This window comes from Elaeis guineensis, chromosome 3, assembly GCF_000442705.2.
Source record: "Elaeis guineensis isolate ETL-2024a chromosome 3, EG11, whole genome shotgun sequence".
NCBI lineage: Eukaryota > Viridiplantae > Streptophyta > Magnoliopsida > Arecales > Arecaceae > Elaeis > Elaeis guineensis.
The window spans coordinates 118,308,517-118,328,817 of NC_025995.2; the positions used below are offsets into that span (position 1 = coordinate 118,308,517).

General features: G+C 37.6%; 1 protein-coding gene across 2 annotated transcripts; it reads right to left on the minus strand.

Moving 5' to 3' along the window:
- Positions 1-10,638: 10,638 nt before the first annotated feature.
- Positions 10,639-19,347, minus strand: LOC105040575 (citrate synthase, glyoxysomal). Of its 2 annotated transcripts, none has more exons than XM_010917157.3 (13): positions 18,968-19,347; positions 18,260-18,440; positions 18,090-18,175; positions 17,819-17,923; positions 17,019-17,081; positions 16,647-16,756; positions 16,311-16,430; positions 16,163-16,238; positions 15,741-15,814; positions 15,438-15,558; positions 13,918-14,015; positions 13,718-13,841; positions 10,639-10,996 (listed from the first exon to the last, which is right to left on the minus strand). In XM_010917157.3, exons 1-13 carry the CDS (start codon positions 19,226-19,228, stop codon positions 10,865-10,867), a joined length of 1,551 nt encoding a protein of 516 aa, XP_010915459.1. In that variant the 5' UTR covers positions 19,229-19,347; the 3' UTR covers positions 10,639-10,864. The 2 variants fall into 2 exon arrangements, with proteins under 2 accessions (XP_010915459.1, XP_073110711.1); XM_073254610.1 differs by lacking the exon at positions 10,639-10,996 and adding an exon at positions 12,956-13,107.
- Positions 19,348-20,301: the final 954 nt, after the last annotated feature.

The window sequence follows — 20,301 nt, forward strand, 5'->3', positions numbered from 1 at the left end:
GATCGACGGCAGATGATGCTCCATGACTTCCATGTCAATCCTCGGCATGTCTGCTGGAACCCAAGCGAAAACGTCCGCATTCTTTTGTAGAAAATCAATGAGACGCGCCCGCACCTCCTCCCCTAGGTTGGAGCCGATCATTGCTACATGCTCCGAGTTCCCGTCGTTCAAAGGGATTGGTACCAGATCTTCAATGGGGGCACCCCTCTCTTCGGTGAGGTCATCGCGAGCATCCAGTCCATCGACGGGGCAGGAATCAGATTGGTCGCCTCTTTGCAAGGCTATATTGTAACAGTGTCTGGCCAGGGCTTGATCTCCCCAGACCTCTCCGGTCCCTTGGTCGGTGGGGAACTTCAACTTCAAATGGTAGGTCGATACGACGGCTCGGAGAGCATTGAGGCCAGGTCGGTCGAGGATTGCATTGTAGGCGGACGGCACCTTCACCACCAAAAAATTCACCAGAGCCCTGGATTGCCTTGGATATTGACCTGCGGCCACAGTCAAGGTTATTATCCCTTCCGTCGAAACGGCGTCGCCGGTAAACCCTACCAAGGGGGAGCTAATCGGCCTCAGATGACCGTCAAGAGTGGTCATTCTTGAAAAGGCGTCGTAGAACAAGATGTCGGCCGAACTTTTATTGTCGACAAGAATGCGACGGACGTCATAATTTGCTATATTCAAGGAAACTACGACCGCATCGTTATGAGAGAATTGGACTCCTTGAGTGTCTTCTTCGGTAAAAGTTATGGGCTCTTCAGTCTTTTGTCGCTTGGGGGATACATACGGTATGTTGGTCGTTTTCCATCGAAATCCTCCCGAGATGGTGTTGGCGGAATCCGTCGGAGGCCGATTGTCCGGCCACTCCATGCTGGCGATCATAGCTGGAGGATGCGGGGCCTGGGAAACCAAAGGCGTGATCGGGGTCCGGGATATGGCTGTGGAGGCCGTGGGTATTTGTGCAGACGCTTCACGAGAAGGCATCAGGCGAGGATCCCGTGGGGGAAACAAGGAGTGGGTGCCGGAGGAGGCGATCGGAGGCGGTTCCGTTGAGCGCTCCTTTAAGAACAAGGGTACTGCGAAGATACAGCACCCTTTCTCTAGCGCCAATCCTGTTGGTGCAAAAATCTGCTCGCGCCGGAGAAGCTGGAGTCGAGGGAGTCACGATCACCGTCGGGACCAGCAAAGGAAGTCTAAACCGGAGGTGGGGTTGCTCCGGCAAGACCCTCCGACGCTCAAGTCAGTTCTCTGCCTCAACAAGAATGGAATGCTCGAACAGAGAATTTAGCAGAGTTTTTAGGTAAAAAATGAGAGCTTATAGAATAACGTATCTGGGGTTTCTTTTTTATAGACGGAGGGGGCAACAGAATGATAGCGACGCCTGTAACCGTCTGGTAGTGGGCCGTCCAGAGTCAGGAGAATTTTATTGCGGAGGGTAGTGGAGTGGGATCGTGGCTATCGTCGTGACTCGTCACGTGGAATCAGTTACGGAGAGTGGAGCGGCGTCCGCTGTCGTGACTTGTCAGGGGGTGGTGGAATCGCACGGGATCCGCCGCAGGGAGTGGAGTAGAATCGTGGCCGTTAATACGGCCTGTCAAGGAGTAATGGAGCTGCGTACGGTCTGCCGCAGGGGGTGGAGCAGTGTTTTCCGTTACTGTGGCCTGCCAGGGGGTCCAGACTTGTCTGCCGAAGTTCGGTTGGAGTTGGTAGCGAGGTCCGGTACCCGTAGGAGTTTGGGCGAGGTCTTCCCGCAGTCGGAATGGAAGACGGAGTCTGGCTTCCGTAGGAGTCTGGACGAAGTCTACTTGTAGTCGGGGTCGTGGGCGGAGTCCGGCTCCCGTAGAAGTCCGGACGGAGTTTTCCTTGCTGTAGAAATTGTGGACGGAGCCCGGCTCCCGTAGGAGTCCGGGCGGAGTCTACTTGCGGTTGAAGTCGTGGACGGAGCCCGGCTCCCGTAGGAGCCCGGGCGGAGTCTTTCCTGCAGTAGAAGTCGTGGACTGAGCCCGGCTCCCGTAGGAGTCCGGGCGAAGTCTTCCTTGCGGCAAAAGTCGTGGACGGAGCCCGGCTCCCGTAGGAGCCTGGGCGGAGTCTTCCCTGCGGCAGAAGTCGTGGACGGAGCCCGGCTCCCGTAGGAGTCCGGGCGAAGTCTTCCTTGCGGCAGAAGTCGTGGACGGAGCCCGGCTCCCGTAGGAGCCCGGGCGGAGTCTTCCCTGCGGTAGAAGTCGTGGACGGAGCCCGGCTCCCGTAGGAGTCCGGGCAAAGTCTTCCTTGCGGCAGAAGTCGTGGATGGAGCCCGGCTCCCATAGGAGCTCGGGCGGAGTCTTCCCTGCGGCAGAAGTCGTGGACGGAGCCAGGCTCCCGTAGGAGTCCGGGCAAAGTCTTCATTGCGGCAGAAGTCGTGGACGGAGCCCGGCTCCCGTAGGAGCCCGGACGGAGTCTTCCCTGCGGCAGAAGTCGTGGACGGAGCCCGGCTCCCGTAGGAGTCCGGGCGAAGTCTTCCTTGTGGCAGAAGTCGCGGACGGAGCCCGGCTCCCGTAGGAGTCCGGATGGAGTCTCCCTTGCTGCAGAAGTCACGGACGGAGCCTCGCGAGGGTCGACCCTGCCAAAAACTTCGGCCGAGGGTATTTTATGCCCAACAACATCGATCATAGTTAATCCATATTGAGTCACCTTGATATGATCTCTGATAATCTCGATCATGATTGCCTCATTTGAAGGATATAAAGATTTTCTCTCTACTTTCTCTCTCTAAAATTTTTTCTCTCTAAAAGTTTTGTGGACCAATGGAGGGTTCAGATACTCGGACAAATCCCAATTTTAGATAATTCTAGGAGAGGTCTTGGATTTATGTTATTAGGATCGATTATCGATAATTTCTCTATATATGATTTTTATATTTGATCAGGATCATGAAGAGATACGATTGTTTGCATAAGATGTCGAGTGGAATATTTTATTTTCAAAATTCATAAATCAAAGAAGAATATTGATTTCTGTATTTGGATCAGTCATCGGTAAAGGTAAGAATCCCTGTACATGATCACTATTATATATGCTATTTTACTGTTGATCTTGCATCATTGGTTTTGCATTGTTGGATTTGAGATCGATGAATTTGCTATATCTGAGACACCATTATTTGCTTATATAATTTTGAGCATGAGTATGTTATGTCAATATATATGTATCAGAGATTTATGGCATGATTATATGAATATGACATATCTAAATTGATCATAATGTAAGTCGAAATTTATTTGACAAATTAACACATAATGATTAAATAAAAAAAAATATGATATGGACTAACCTTGTCATGTGGAATAGTCCGTCAGGAGCTTATGTCTGAGACAGCCCACTAGGAGCTTATGCCTGAGACAGTCTCTACTGGCTTATAAGTCGATCAGCCGGTCAGGAGCTCATACCTGGGACAGTCCGTCAGGAGCTTATGCCTGGGACAGCCTCTCACAGGCTTTCGTATGTGGGATAATCTGCCAGGAGCTCATCCTGAGACAGCTTTAAAAGGCTGTTAAATGAAAATTGATTCGGATGATGACTGAGGTATAGACTTGGTTAGTCCAGAGTCAAAAAGAAAAAAAGTTAAAGATCATATGATAATTAAAAGAGAAATGAAAGATAAGACATGAAATAATTGTTGAATAAAAGTATTTCATCTGTTAACATATGATGATGCATCTCTTTGACAAGACAGATAATTTATAGATGTTTGCAGTATTCTGAATATTGAACATGAGATTTTATATTTTATTGTTATCCTTATTTTCAGATTATATTATTATATTGATGTGATATGAAAATTCTTACTGGGCTGTAAAGCTCACACCCCTTCATCTTTTTTTTTTCTCAGAGATACAGGATGCTCATGATTAGCTATAGTTTGATTGCGGATGAGTAGATGAATAAATAGAATGTCATGATATCTGATCAGAGGATTGAAGAAATTTAATTTATAATTATACAAGATTTTATGAATTATTGTTGAAATGAATTATTATAGATGTTGAGGTTGTAATGAAATATTTTTGACCTTGCATATTCTTTAGGGCTTACTCTAAGGAGTGTGCGGCCATCACGTATCTGACCCGGGTGTTGGGTTCGGAGCGTGACAGAATGGTATTAGAGCTTCAGTTTAAGATCATTAGAATTATGAAGTAATATCAAAACTTTATGTATGATCAATAAGATGTGACAGAGTGGTATCAGAGCTCAGGTTATGATCACTAAGGATTATAATATAAGTGATTAGAATATTACAAAGTGATATCAAAGTCTAGGTTATGATCATTTAGAAACTAGGATATAAGTGATTAGGATATGATAGAGTAATATCAGAGCTCAGATTATGATCATTTGGAGATAATGATATAAGTAATCAGGATATGACAAAATGGTATCAGAGCTTAAGTTATGATCATTTGGAGATTATGATATAAGTTATTAGGATGTGATAGAATAATATCAGAGCTTAAGTTTAAGATCACTAGAGATTATGAAGTGATATCAAAACTTTATGTAAGATCAATAGGATGTGACAGAGTGGTATCTGAGCTTAGAGCTTAGGTTACGTTCATTTGGAGACAATGATACAAGTGATTAAGATATGACAGAACAGTACTAGAGTCCAGGTTTAAGATCACTAGGGATTGTCATAAGTGATATCAAAACTCTAAGATTATAATCAATAGAGTATGATAGATAATATCAAAGTTTAAGGTTATGATCATTAAGGATGTGATAGAATGATATTAGAACTTAGGTTATGATCACTAAAGAATATGACTTAAGTAGTATTTGATCTTAAAATTATAATTATTTGGGATTGTGACCTTAGTGATATTTGAACTTGAGACTATGATCATGAGGAACATAATAGACATAAAAGAAAGAATTTAATATTTGGATTTCGAATCAATAGATATTATGATAAAATTTGTGCATAAGTGGTATATGATGTTTATAATAAAATTGATGAGTTATATCTTGGATTTCAATTAGTAGGATTGACCTAAGTATGAGAAGTGTTAATCCTGAAATGAAGAGGGAGATATTGATGTATTGTGTTGAGTATACTTGATGATTTTGAAATGCGAAACTTATATGGGTGAAGATCATGATAATTTTCCTAATTTCAATGATAATTGTCTGAGTATTATAAATTTTGAACTTATCAAAAAAAATTAATTAGGATATGGTCTAAGAAGAAATTACATCATATGAGAGAGAAATATTTTTGAGCATTGAACCTATAAGAGATCATATATGAAACTCAATTTTTGATGAAGAATATATTTAAAATTTATTTTAAGAATATGAGATATACATCTTGGTGAAATTTTTGGTTATTCAAAATATCATGTTGCATTGAATTTCAAATCAAAAGTTTGCTTTTAAGTGGATCAAAGGTATTTTGATATTGTTGTTAAATGAAATAAAAAATTAGTTTTATTAGAGTATGATATATACATTATAATGAAATCTTTAATAATTCGTATTATTATCTTTGGATTAGATTCTTTAATTTTTTTTGTGATTGTTGAAGATGGTGAAGTGTATTAATTATTTAAGTCAAAGTTTGGATTTCTAAATTGAATTAAGATATCTTGCTAGTGTTAAATTTTGAATGACTTATACGAGGGATAAGATTTTGTATAGATTTATTGATTAATATTAAGAGTTGTGATGAAGAGAGCTCTACAAGAAATAATCAAGTTGATTCTACTTACAAAGATGTTAGCTTGAGTTCTTCTAGCTTGTCAAGTTAAAATTAATTTTTTTTAAAAAAAAGATTGATTTGAAAATTATCTAAATGATTGTAAGATAAATCTAAGGTAAACTCCAATTAATTTCAGATATGTTGGATTTTTGAGGAGTGATGAAACTTATACAATGATTTCAAACATAGAAAGTGGATCAAGATTTAATTTTGATATGCTATGCCCAAGGAGCAATAAAGATAAAGAAACTTAAAATTTTGCTCTAAATTTTATATGAAATTTGAAGGTTAGATCTATCTTTAATTTATCTAATATATAAGGATATTATTGATCTTTGATAGATTTATATAATTTAATAAATTAAGATCAGAGTGTGCAGCAAAAATATGGTGGTTTAAATCGATTAAAAATATTAATCTTTTAAATCAAAAGATATTATGGAATACATTAGTTATAAATAAGGAAGAATTTTAGGGATGCTACTGATTCTTGACCTAAGCTGGTCATAGCTGTGCAATTTTTGCTAGTAGATTATTTCATTGTAGATAATGCCAAGAAGAATCTTAGATATTTCAAGTTTATTAACAGTTTGATAGTTCTGTTATTAGTTCAAACCTAAAATATCTTGACACAGATCTAATATTTTTTAAATTTAATATTATTACTCGAACTGATATAGAAAATTGAAGTTTTCTTAAGATGAGAGTCTACATATAAAATTTGTTAGAAGATCAAAAGAAGAAAGAAATCGATGATTGTGAAGAGTGTCCAATATTCGATCCTTCTTTATTTTTACATCATAGGTAGTCTGAGATAATTATGAACTTTGAGTGAAATATATTGGACAAATAACTGTGGTATGTTAATACAAGTCTAAAATGTTACTATTCTTGAAAAAAAAGTTGAGAAATCAATAAGCAGGGATGAATTTGAAATTTCAAATAATTTTGTTATAACAAGATTATGAGAAATAAATAATATGCAAAATATTATTGAAAGTATGAGAATGACATGATAAATGTATGTTTTAAGTACATATCTCAAACAACATAATTTAATTTCGAGGATGAAATTATTTAAGGAGAGGAGAATGTAATAACCCAGATTTAAAAAAAAATAAATAAGAAAGAAGAGAACAGAAGAGGACTCCTAATAGAGTCTGTCTTCCCTCTTTGAATCAGAATGGGATTGGGACTCTAGGAGCCCTAGATCCCATCTATAAATTCCCTCTTCTCTATCTTAAGCAAGCCATGAAAACATCAGGCTTCCTCTCTCTTCTTTCTCCCTCTTTTTTTCATTGGAGTCGCTGATTGCCTTCACCGTGCCCACCGAAAATCAAGACCAGAGATGCCACTGAAACCAAGGTAAGGTCCCAATCCTTCCTTCTCTCTCTCTTGCTCATCTTCTCACAACCCCAGACCTTGCCGCCGGCCATCGGCTTTGCTGAAAATAAATTTTAAAAAAGATCCCCTATTTTCTTCATGTTATTTTATTTTTTTTTTCTATCACTGTTTGCCGTCGTCGGTCATCAGACCCGATCTCTTGACATCGTCGGGGACTACTCCTCTAGCCAGAGTAGTGGTCAGTTGGGGGGGAGGCCCTTAGTTTAGGAACAAAGGGGAGGAAGGACCTCTCCTATTCCGTGAAGAAGAGGACCATGCGAGTCCTCTGATCCCGTGAAAGAAAAAAAAAGAGAAAAGAGAAGAAGAAGAAAAAAAAAGAAAAGAAAGAAAAGAAAAGAAAAGAAAAGAAAATGAGAGTGAGATTTCCTCTCTCTTCTCTCTACCTTTCTCTCTAATTTCTCTCTCTATTTTCTCTCTCTAGATCTTTTCTCTCTCTTTATGGATTTTGTCTCTAGGGTCATTCTCTCTCTCTGATTGCATCACAGATCCTAAGATAAACTTGAGATAAAAATATGATGACTTGAGATTGCTTCGAAATTCATACAGTAGATTGGATCCCAGCTTGGTTCTTATTTGAAATTTATAACATCGATCATAGTTAATTCATATTGAGTCATCTTGATATGATCTCTGATAATCTCGATCATGATTGCCTCATTTGAAGGATATAAAGATTTTTTCTCTCTACTTTCTCTCTCTAAAATTTTTTCTCTCTAGAATTTTCTCTCTCTAAAAGTTTTGTGGACCAATGGAGAGTTCAGATACTCAGACAAATCCCAATTTTGGATAATCCTAGGAGAGGTCCTGGATTTATGTTATTAGGATCGATTATCGATAATTTCTCTATATATGATTTTTATTTTTGATTAGGATCATGAAAAGATACGATTGTTTGCATAAGATGTCGAGTGGAATATTTTATTTTCAAAATTCATAAATCAAAGAAGAATATTAGTTTCTGTGTTTGGATCAGTCACCGGTAAAGATAAGAATCTCTTTACATGATCACTATTATATATGCTATTTTACCATTGATTTTGCATCATTGGTTTTGCATCGTTGGATTTGAGATCGATGAATTTGCTATATCCAAGACACCATTATTTGCTTATATAATTTTGAGCATGAGTATGTTATGTCAATATATATGTATCAGAGATTGATGGCATGGTTATATGGATATGACATATTTAAATTGATCATAATGTAAGTCGGAATTGATTTGACGAAATCAACATATAATGATTAAATGAAAAAGAAAAATATGGTATGGACTAGTCTTGTCATATGGAACAGTCCGTCATAAGCTTATGCCTGGGACAGTCCGTCAGGAGTTTATGCCTGAGACAACCCCCATTAGCTTATAGGTGGATCAGTCGGCTAGGAGTTCATGCCTGGGATAGTCCATCAGGAGCTTATGCCTGGGACAGTCTCTCACGGACTTTTGTATGTGGGATAGCCGGTCGGGAGCTCATCCTAGGACAGTCTTGAAAGGCTTTTAAGTGGAAATTGATTCGGATGATGACTAAGGTATAGACTTGGTTAGTCCAGAGGCAAAAAGAAAAAAGGTTAAAGATCATATGATAATCAAAAAAGAAATGAAAGACAAGACATGAAACAATTGTTGAACAAAAGTATTTTACCCGTTAACATATGATGATGCATCTTTTTGACAAGACAGATAATTTATGGATGTTTGCAGTATTCTGGATATTGAACATGAGATTTCGTATTTTATTGTTATCTTTATTTTCATATTATATTATTATATTGGTGTGAGATGGGAATTCTTACTCGACTGTAAAGCTCACACCCCTTCATCTTTTTTTTTCTTCTCAGAGATACAGGATGCTCATGATTGGCTATAGTTTGATTGCGGGTGAGCAGATGAATAAATAGAATGTCATAATATCTGATCAGAGGATTAAAAAAATTTAATTTATAATTATGCAAGATTTTACGAATTATTGTTGAAATGAATTGTTATGGATGTTGAGGGTGTAATTAAATATTTTTGACCTTGCATATTCTTTAGGACTTGCTCTAAGGAGTGTGCGGCCATCACGTATCCGATCCGGATATTGGGTTCGGGGTGTGACATTACATATGCAACTTTATTAGGAATATTTTTGTCAAGCATAGATTATCACCACTCAATAATTTATCCAATACCAACATTCCATGATATTTACTTATTTTCTCTCTTCAGAAAAAAAAATATGGACCTACCAATTTTTTTATCATCTCTCTCTTTTTATTTTTCATACTAAATATGATAATTTGTATTAGATTTATTTTTGCATACCAAATTAATCCCAATCAAACAGACCCTAAAGAATAGGGAGGAATACTCTTTAAATTTTTTTTTTTTTAAAGCATACGGAGAGAAGATGGCAATATGTCAGATGGGTTGCAAGGAGATGTAGATAGATAGATAGAGAGAGCGCTGGGAGTGGAGGAGCCAATTTTATTCGATAGAATAATCAGGTTGAAGTTAAATTATTTTTAAGGTCCTTATGAAACTGTTAATTTTGCAAAAGTTCTCCAAACACAGTCGTAGAAGTGTTGAACCATTCGAGGTTATTGCATGAGAGAAATTATTGATGAGTCCCTTGGTGAAGTGAAATTGTCAATAAGTCCTCTGACGTCCGATTCATGATTGTATTTCTCACATAAAATCCACGCAACCTCCAACTTTATATGGATTGCCTTAGATAAAATTTTGTAAGGTTCCTAAGAAATTTATAATTACGTAAAAGTTCTCGAGCCTCGAGTACCACATAATGACTGCCAAATCATTCTGCAGTTACCATTGAGGAAACATTGAGAAAAACATTTGATTAGTCCCCTAATACCGTTTGGCTACTTTTTAGCCCCTACTTGCAAGTTTCATTTGAAGCCAGAAAAACTTTGAAAGTTTAAAACGGGATGCGTGAAGGCAAAGATATTTCGAAATTTTTAATAACGATATACCTGCATGGGAGAAGTCCTTTTGAGTTGCAAGTTCCACCTTGACCTTTATACAGGCGCAACAGGGCATTATGAGAGAAAGTATAACTGAGGCTACTAAATAGATATTTAATTTTTTACCACTCTCATTTGCAAAATTGCCAGTACGAGGAAAGATTGCTCATCTTGAATTGTGGTCTGTTTGCCATCGCCCTCCAGGGGCTTTCCATCGGGCTACATGCAGGACCAAGCCATGCACCGCAACAGCATGACCAATTACTGAATACCACGCCACAGAAGTAATGCAACAGAGAAACGTTCAAATACCAAATGCTGAATATCACATCAGACATCATTCCAAATGCATGCTGAATATCACATTATACATCATACAAATTACTGAATATCTATATTTTACCCAAAAAAAATACTGAATATCTATATCTACATATATATCTATATGTACATATGCAGGCATGCACGCGCGCATGCACACACACACATATAGGTATGTACGTAAAGAATGCATATCATAAAACAGAATTCAAAAATGGTTTGGAGGAAGAGAGAGTAGTTTGCATCTAGAACATTGCAAAAAATTTCCACATATTAATATTCATTTGGCTCACATTATTCTGGGCTTATGGTGACCAAAAGAACAATTACTCAGCTATTCAGGCTAAACACTTTTCAGATTCAGCCCTAGCATTATTAAGCTACCATTGCCACAAGGGTTGCTAGTTTACATTATTAAAGCATTTGCCGTGGGTCTGCGTTAAATTACACGCCAGATCCTGCCAGCCGTCGCCTTGTTGCATTGGAAACTGCCACTTGACCAAGCCTGTCAGCCTCTTTGGACACCAGTCGCTCTCTCACAGGTGCATAATGACGGAGCCAGACACCAGTATACACCTAGGTGAGAAGAAACAAGATGTCAGAGACAAAGTGCAGTCATTTGATATATCAAGGAAACTTATTTACCAAAGAGAACAAGTGCTTATTTGGCTGCCAGGTTCCCACCAAAGATAGTGACAAAAACAGATAATAACGTTTCTCATATTCATTCCAAAAAAAAAAAAAAAAAATTCAAGAGAGTTTGCTTTTTGCTTTTCTTTCTTTTCTTTTTCTTTTTCTTTTTTTTTCCGTTTTCTTTTTTTTTTTTGGGGGGGGGGGGAGGAGGGTGGGGATACATAAATACACAATAAATTATATCGAAAGGTGCTGAAAATTGAAGCTTAACTGGTCCTAATCTGTTATTCGATAACAAACAGTATAGCATTATAATGGTCTCTATGTTATAACATGTTTACAATCAAAAAATCTGCAAAGCATCTTGGATGTCCTAAAAACTATGCATAAATTTGTCATGATATTCAAGATAGTTTCACTGACGGGTTTTTGAGAGAGAAGGTCCGTTGATACATAGCAAAGTTAATTAAAAATTTCTGAAAATTCAAGATGAAGGTAGTGGACATGAAACTGGTGCATGTCACATATGCATAGTTTAACCCATGGTCTTTCAAAACAATGATTAGTGTTATGATTGTTACAACAGTTGCTATGTTATAACATATATACAAGTATACAACCAAATAACACGGCCGCTATAATGATATGAAAGTCGTCATATGTGCAACATAACTGCAATAAAAGCAGAAATAACCACCACCAGAGAGTTTCTTTTTCATGCGTTACCATGTTGTTGGCACATTTGCTATAGTGGATTTCACATTATGTGGTAAATGATTAGAACAAGGAATAGTTAACAAAATATAACATCAAGCACCAAAACAACACCACCCCAGGAGCCCCCAGAAAACAAAAAACAAAAAAAAAAGAAAAAAGAAAAAAAATAGAAATCCACCACCACCAAGGGAGGTAGATGACGTGAGGTGACATGAGATGAAAAGGGACTGAGTTGAGAACCTTAAAAGAAACAATATAGTTGCATATTATCATTCCAGCAACTATCATATTTGTGCTTTAAGCCCATAATTGTCAGCACCACTATCTTATTGCAAACAGTTGGCAACTTTTTAACATGATAGAACATTAAAATGGTTCCATTTTATTAACTGCACCACCCAAATATCAGTTTTCCCTTCCAAAAGGTGGTCAGGATGATTCCTTCAATGAATCATAAACAAATGCATTTTCCACCAGTATGAATTAATGCATCTCTCTACGAAGTACCTAGTCTTCAAGAATAAAAACCACCTATCTTCATTCAATTCTAGATTTTCTATCAGATATTTGTCTACAAAACAAATGTAGAAGGCTACATCAAATGATGTGCAACACTAATTTCACACCTATCTATTTTCATTTTAAATCAGAAATTGGGAAATCCATCTAGTTTGTGACCAATAGTGGTTATTTTTATGAACGTCAAGCTTCATTTTGATTAGGTCCCTCTTTTGAAAGCATCATGCCACAGCTCCAGAACTTCCTTCCCTTGGTGTCATCTTAAATACATAACAGTCACAAAATTTCATTCTTTATTTGTGTGCACTTCTATGGCCACATCTGATACATCTTTCAGCAGGCACTATTCTATAAGTTTCAAAAGGTTCTACTAGTCACCAAAAAGATCCTAAAAGCATTGTACACCTGTTATGCACAAATGCATCATAGTCAAGATGACCCCTTTCTTAACAGACTTCCACCAGTGAAAGTGTAGATGCAGCTTCTATCTGCCTTTCCCTTTCATGCATTTCAAGACCGTTTACCATATCACATACTCTGTCTGCAACAAGATATATAATTGTAAACTGGAATTAGTACTGTTTCCTTCTTATAACCTGAGGTTGTCCATTAGAAATTTAAGCCCAAGATACACCTGACAAATTTCATACAGAGTTCTCCTTTCTATTAATGCACCTTGTATACATCCAAACTCCTCATCTGCTGTTCATGACAAAGGAAATATGACTGGTTAATTTGACTCAGCGCTCACACTAGGACTTTCCTCCTGCAGCATGTCTGATGCTTCACATTCATCTTTATGACAAACAAACTGGAACCTGAAACAATGATGTTTTTGGTTCAAGTCCACCAGTTAATCATGACAGGGGAACTGAAAAACCAGTAAATTTATGTATCTTGACAGACATAAGTTAAGGTCAGTTAGCATATAGTTGGAAAATTGCATTTTCTAACAGGTAGAAAAAAAATTCAATGAGCACAGTAAATGTTATCAGTCTTGATGTGCAATATTGACACACTAGATCTGCCAATATGTCTTGCTTTAAAAAGAAAAGAAATGATTGATCTGGATGTCAACTTCAACCTGATTTTGATCTTACAACAAGTATACAAGCACCAACAACTTAAATAAAATATTAGAGAAAATAAGAATCTAGTGGAGTGTACAACCATCCTGGCATCAAAAAGTTATGTGATAAATGCTGATTTGGGGGAAAATTGGAAAATAATAACAAGAGTTGAAGAATTGCTCTCAGTATTCTCAAAAGAACAGTGTTTAGTGCCAGAGAATAATACACAACTCATATGTGCAATCAATGTTTCATCTTCTTCACACCAAGTCACATGATCACATGGAAATTTCAATCTCAATGATACGAAAGGAAAACCATTTGATTCTCATGACCTTTTTGTGTATTATATACTAACCTGCTGTGGTCTCATGATCTTTGTATCAGGATCATCAAGTGATTCCCGCCAGTGCGCCAAGTAGCCAGCCATACGAGGGATAGCAAACAGAACAGGGAAGAACTCTGTTGGAAATCCCATAGCCCTGATAAGGTAATAGCATGTATTTAGTTCTTGATGCAACACCGAAAGAGGAAATAGAACAATTCTGCTGAACATACCGGTAGATTAGGCCTGAGTAAAAATCAACATTAGGATAAAGCTTCCTCTTAACAAAGTACTCATCTGACAGTGCAGCTTTCTCTAACTCAACAGCTACCTATAAATATGCTTATATTTTTTAGTAAGTTATAAAAAAAGAAAAAAGAATGCAGGGAACTTTGTTAAGAGCTTAAAACATGAAAACATGCACACTCATATATGTAGGTCAAAAGAAGACAGAAGAGAGCACTTGCAAACTTCTGGCATAAATCATCAACAACCTTGTATTCTAGGTCAGAACATGTATTAATGCTTAAAAGATGTCCAAACATGAAATCATACATATAGCAAACAAGATGTCCTGCTCGAATTCACTACCTACACTGATGATAGTTGATAATGCAAGGTTTTAAAACTCGGTTTCACTTTCAATTTTGATCCCAGCTGGTAGGGTTTCAGTTTTGGCAGTTTCACTCCCAGTTTCGGATTTTCAATCAAACAATAGGAAAAAAAAATTCAAAAAAGGAAAAAAAATAAAAATAAAATAATTCAAGACAAGTTATTTCATAGCATTTTATTTTATTTTAAGTTATCTAGACTCATACCTTATATTATTGCATAGTATTGAGCTACAATTAAATTTTATTGAAGCTTAATGTATTAATCATATCACCTGACTGTATTAATATATGGAGTAAAATATGAAATATCACTCAAATCATGCACAAACCAATAGGAGAAGCATACAAGAACATAAAATTAATTACACATCGCACTCTCCATAATAACTTCAAAGCTCCTAGAAATGTACAAACATCTTCTAAATATTGCAATGGTGTTTAAAACCTAAAAAATACAAATCAAAATTGCACCATATCCACTTCAATAATAAAATTTGGACCAAAATAACATGGATCCCATCATTAGAGCCTACATAAATGTGTTGTTGAACTGTATTGACAAATTTTAGAAAAAAAAATACATATTTTCTAGTGAAACAAAAAAAAATTAAAAAAACAACATCAGTCAGTTTTGTCCAAAACTGAAAATTTCCATCAGCTTCAGATTGGTTTCAGCTGAAACTTAAAACCTTGAGTTAGCACAAAACAAAATCAATCTTGATACTTATCAATAAAAAGAAAGAATAGGCTTTCCTATCTCATTCTCATGCTACTCAATCCTTTTGCACCCTGTAGAAAGGAATCTCAGGTAGCAGAAATTTTTCTCCACATGATGACTTGTATTCTAATAAATTCTGCACCTATAGCCCATGAGCAACAAATAGGCAGTTAGGACAGTAATTACTGCTGAACCATTAAGACACTTTGTTATACAATTAAGAAAAGGTTGAAAACCATGTTCCTAAGTCCATCACAAAACAATAGCACCAGAAAAGCACAAGATTGAAAAACATAGTTTTGTTGTCTGACCCTTCCAAATTCCAACATAAATTTTGGTTACTATCTTGAGTGTCATCTAAAAATAAGTAAAATGAGATGGGAATATATCATTTAATGTAGAAAAGAAGAAAATTTAAAACCTCAATCAGAGGATCACGTCCAACAATTGAGAAAACTTCCTCCGCCAATTTGCGAATGACCTTAGCACGAGGATCATAGTTTTTGTACACACGATGTCCAAAACCTGACATCTTCCGCTTCCTATGCATTCACATAGTCAAAATGGAAATAAGCAAATCAACATTACTCAATCAATAATTCAAATTTATATGTCCAATGTTATCTATCCATGATACTGTTTTTTTTTTCCTGATGAAAATCCATGATAAGTACATAAACAACAACTTCTGATTCTTTAAAGAAAAGGCAGAAACAAGGTTCACCTGTTCTTCACTCCCTCGATAAACTCTGGAATATTTTCAACTTTCCCAATTTCATTCAGCATTTTAAGAACAGCCTGGCATTCGCAAAAACAATGTTTAGCAGGTTAGATGTTCTGTTCACCTTTTAAGGTTCTAAGTTTACCATGGGCCCATGGCCAAATAAATTATAAGGCTGCTCCCAAAAGGAAGGAAAACTGAGCTTCTTATAGCTCATTCAAAAGCTTGAAAGTTGAAACAAATGAATTTCTTTTATAGATGCATAAGAAACAGGCAATAAGAAGTGCAACACAAAGGGGCAGCACGCTGGAACTGCAATATAGAAGTTGTTGCTTATGCCAGCAGAAATCTATGGATTTTCTGAGCATGATCAATGATGTCCAGATCAAGATAATAATAACAAAGTACAGGAATTTATGCCATACCTCATTTGCCCCGCCATGGAGTGGACCATACAAAGCTCCAGCAGCTCCAGCAAGAGCAGTGAAGACATCCACTCCACTATAAACACAATACCAGAAATGAGATGCAACCACCTCAATCTTTAACAATTTCGAAGTTCAGATTAAATACCTTGAAGCAAGATGTCTAGCAGCAGCTGTGGAGCAGTTCATTTCATGTTCAGCATGCAGGATGAAAAGAATATCAAGAACCCGAGCAAGTCGAGGGTTAGGTTTATATGACCTGTTACCCCTGCAATATAGTAGAGAAAATGTCAACCATGGAGAGGGGTTCCATGGGTATCAAAATCAGTTGTTCTACTAAAGACAAATTAAAGAAATTCGTTGACCATAAGGCAAAATTTTCTTTTGTTATTTTTCTAATGCTTCAAGGAAATTTAAAATGTGAACATAGTGCAGTAATGATTCTTGAAAATGTGAGCCAAAAAATGGTGTTGCAAAAACTTACAATGAGTCCAACATGTACAAAAAGTTCTCTGAATATGAAAGATTGCTTGATGGAAGAACAGGATGCCTTCCTGCCATCCGTAAATATGCAGCAGCTGCAATTGTTGGTGCCTGCAGTTATGAGATCATTTACCATCAGTAGTTTGATATTCTTGAATCTATTTGACATACAAGAAAGCAACAAGTATCACTCTGCAAAAATCACATGTCAAGGCTAAATAGGCTATAGGATTGCATGATCAAGCATACAGAGCTTAATCTTATGACACCCAAAAAATCTGCTGCACTTTATCAATATACTCTTAGTAATCAAGACCAACACAACGTTGAACTTTTTTTTTTCTTTGAGATAAAAGGAGAATACAAGATGTACCTTTCCAATTATCCTTGCAATTTGCTTGTCCCTTACTTGCTTTGACTGATAAAGATCTTGGCCCTACATGAACAAAAAGGATGTGCAGATGAGATCGATGTAGGAATTCATCCCAGCTTCATGAATGGATTGAATGGCAACAATATTGCCAAAATTTAAACTCTACATGAATTTAAGACAGCTAATAAAACCACTTGCAAGTGTTGATGAACTACACAAGGTCTGGAGATAAAGAATATGCTGAGAGGGAGGACGGGGAGACTGTTACCGTAGAAAGGTCAAAAAGGAGACAGCAAGAGGCATCCTTTCTTAATCTTTTTCCTTTTTAAGCTCTGTATCTTATAATGATAATTTATGCATAGGGATATATTTTATGTATACTTGTGTGTAAAAATGTCGGCAAAGCATAAAACCTGATTTTTAGCTTGACATCTAGATACAAATTTACATGTTGTGTAACGTTCTTAAGGTGATACTACAGGTCCGTATGTTGTTTGCCACCAAAAATGTCACGTCACATATTTCTTTAATGCTTGAGATGAAATCAACACACATGCACCAAAAGATTTTTGCTACCAAATTCCACGGTGAACCAAAAATTGAAATAAGTTATGCAAGTGCAGAAAAAATATTACCATCAAAAAGTAAAGACAACTTTTTTTTTAAAAAAAATGTACATTTACGAAACTTAAGAATAACCACCTTTTACCCTGCCAGAAGACAATCTGTTCAAGCGCATACACATATTTCTTTCTGATGTATTTCAAATTCCTTCAACAGTTTCATGTTAGAAAACTTACTCTAAGAGCAGGGTTTGCATCCGGATGGAAAACAGAAAGCGCACTCATTGCACTGACAAGTACTCCCATTGGGTGCGCATCATGAGGCATTGACTGTATAATATCCTACAGAGAGAAAATCACAATGGCATGGTTATTAGTAGAACTGAACTGGAAGAAAAAAAATGAAGTTTCTGCTTACACTCATTCTATCTTATAAGAAGAAGAAAAATCTCTTGCAGGATAAATGCAATTCTTAGTGATGGAAATAGAAAAGGAAATAAGGACGAACCAGAATGCCCTGAGGGACAGCAGAATGCTGAGAAATTGCAAACTCCCAGTCTGCCAACTGGCTCTGAGAAGGTAAATTCCCATACACTGCAAAAGGAAACAGGTTAGGCATTTCCATCCATAAGATCATCTAATTATCTTGATAAAAAGGTTGGTGAAAAGGAGGCTCACTTAAGAGATAAGCCACTTCAAGAAATGTGCTGCTTTCAGCCAACTCCTCAATCGGGTATCCTCGGTAGCGAAGAATCCCTTCATCTCCATCAATATAACAGATGGACGAACGGACTGGGGCTGTGTTGAGATAACCAGGATCATAGAGTTTGAGCCCCTTGTCATATTTATATGTTGTAATCTGTGCCCATCATCCACAAGCGTCATCTTCTCAAATCCAAAAGCGCCTAGTAATAGAGCTAACATAAAAACAGCAACTACAAGGGTTTGGGACAATTGATCAGAGGATTGTATGGTCGGAAACAAATCCAACTCACCAAATAAATACCAAAAAAAAAAAAAGGAACAAAACAAACAAGATTGTGACTTCATTTTGCGATTCTCAACCCAAACGAAGGGAGAATTTCGTAAGTCACTGACTGCTTTTTTTTTTTTTCCCTTAATGCAGAGCAAATAGTGATTGCCCCTACTCTAAAAAGATTTCCCTTTTTATCGTGTTCTGATAACGCTATATCGTAATTCTAATACGATTTTCAAGAAAACAACTGGTTCCCATTGATTAAAAAGTTAAAAAAAGAGAGGAAATGACCAAGAAGTCATACTTTAGAACAGTATCGAGATTAGCATCACAGCAATGCCATAAGTTATATTTGAGAACCAAAAAGTGGAATAAAAAATGAAAACTTGACACGTTAAACGGTTGTCCACCTTCTTGAAATCGGTAGCTCTGACGGTTCCTTCCTCGGAAACCTTGATTTCGTAGCGCTTTCCGGTTCTCCCATCGGTCACCGTCAACAAGCCGCCAAGATTCCCTGGAGGCCGCACGATATCGTGGGCGGATACGGGGGACCTCTCCAGAACAGGCGGGAGACCGCCGCCGGGAACGGAGGCAGCGCCAGCGGCGAGGTGAGCAGAGAGGACGACCAGGCGTCTGCGAGCTAGAGACGAGGCATCGAATGCTCCTTCCATTATCCGCGAGAGAGATCAAAACCCTAACCGCGGCAGAATTCTTAAGGGGAGCGAGAGGGGAGGAGTGGCTCGTAAGCGAGGCGAGTTTCGGAGTTTTTTTTTTTTTTTTTTTGTATGTGAGAGTTTGGAAGCTCACACCCACTTTATACGCTGCTGTTTTAGGTGGGGGGGGGGGGGCGCTGCATCTTTCGCACGAGAAAAGGATACACCTTCCTTCGCACACAGATCACAAAGCGATCCGACCGCAATCATTCATCAATCTGCAGGGCCTCAAAGGGACCAGCGGATAGGGGAATGCAAAGGAATTTATTTATTTATTTTTTTTGGTAAACATGCATACGAATTTGTTAATATGCACAGATCGGGATTGGCTGCCCTTCGAAACTTGATGGCTTTCTAGAAGGCAGGATTGGATAAGCATTGTAGTTGTAAACGTGGGCCCGTCTTAGTGAGATAGGGGTGCTCGAGCGTAAAAAGTATCCTAACGAGACACGCAAGTAAAGACCGCTTGCAAGATGCGATAAGGGGAAGGTTAGGGTGTAGTGCTGGTGGAAGTAGTCAATGCTTATTTTCCAGTGACGTTTTATCGCCGCCTCGCTGCTGCCTGTCACATCGCGAAACTAAATATCGGAGCACCAACTGTGAAAAAGACGGCAGGGTGATGATGATGTCACCGTTTGTCAACGTCTTGTAGTGAAGGTACACCCTGCGATGCGTTCGGATGCCCCGATCTTTAGTTTCGATTCGTGCACCATCGGGCAAATTATGTTTGTAGCTTCTGACCTAAGTTGAATTTTTTAAAATAATTTTTAAATTATAAAAATCTAAATTTTAATTTTTAAATTTTTAAATTATTTTAATATTATTTTCGAAATGGATTTCGACTGCTTTCTCCGTCAGAAAGTTGATCCGTCAATTTTTGATATTATATGATAAAATTCAATATTTTTATAATAAAATTTAATATTTATATGATATTAAAAATAAAAAAAAATTACTATCTCCTCTCCCTCACAGTACCCCACCACCCCCTCCACCTTTCTCCGCTGTAGCCGCCCCTCCCACCCCATGCC

Bases quoted from the DNA above. Each gene is read 5' to 3' on its own strand.
- LOC105040575 (XM_010917157.3), bottom strand. From the start codon at position 19,228: ATGGAAGGAGCATTCGATGCCTCGTCTCTAGCTCGCAGACGCCTGGTC. The intron at 16,239-16,310 runs GTATTTAATCTG...TTGTGTTTATAG, and splicing joins GCTAGACATCTTGCTTCAAG to TGGAGTGGATGTCTTCACTG. The intron at 13,842-13,917 runs GTATGTTCAGCA...TTACCTTATCAG, and splicing joins TACTCAGGCCTAATCTACCG to GGCTATGGGATTTCCAACAG.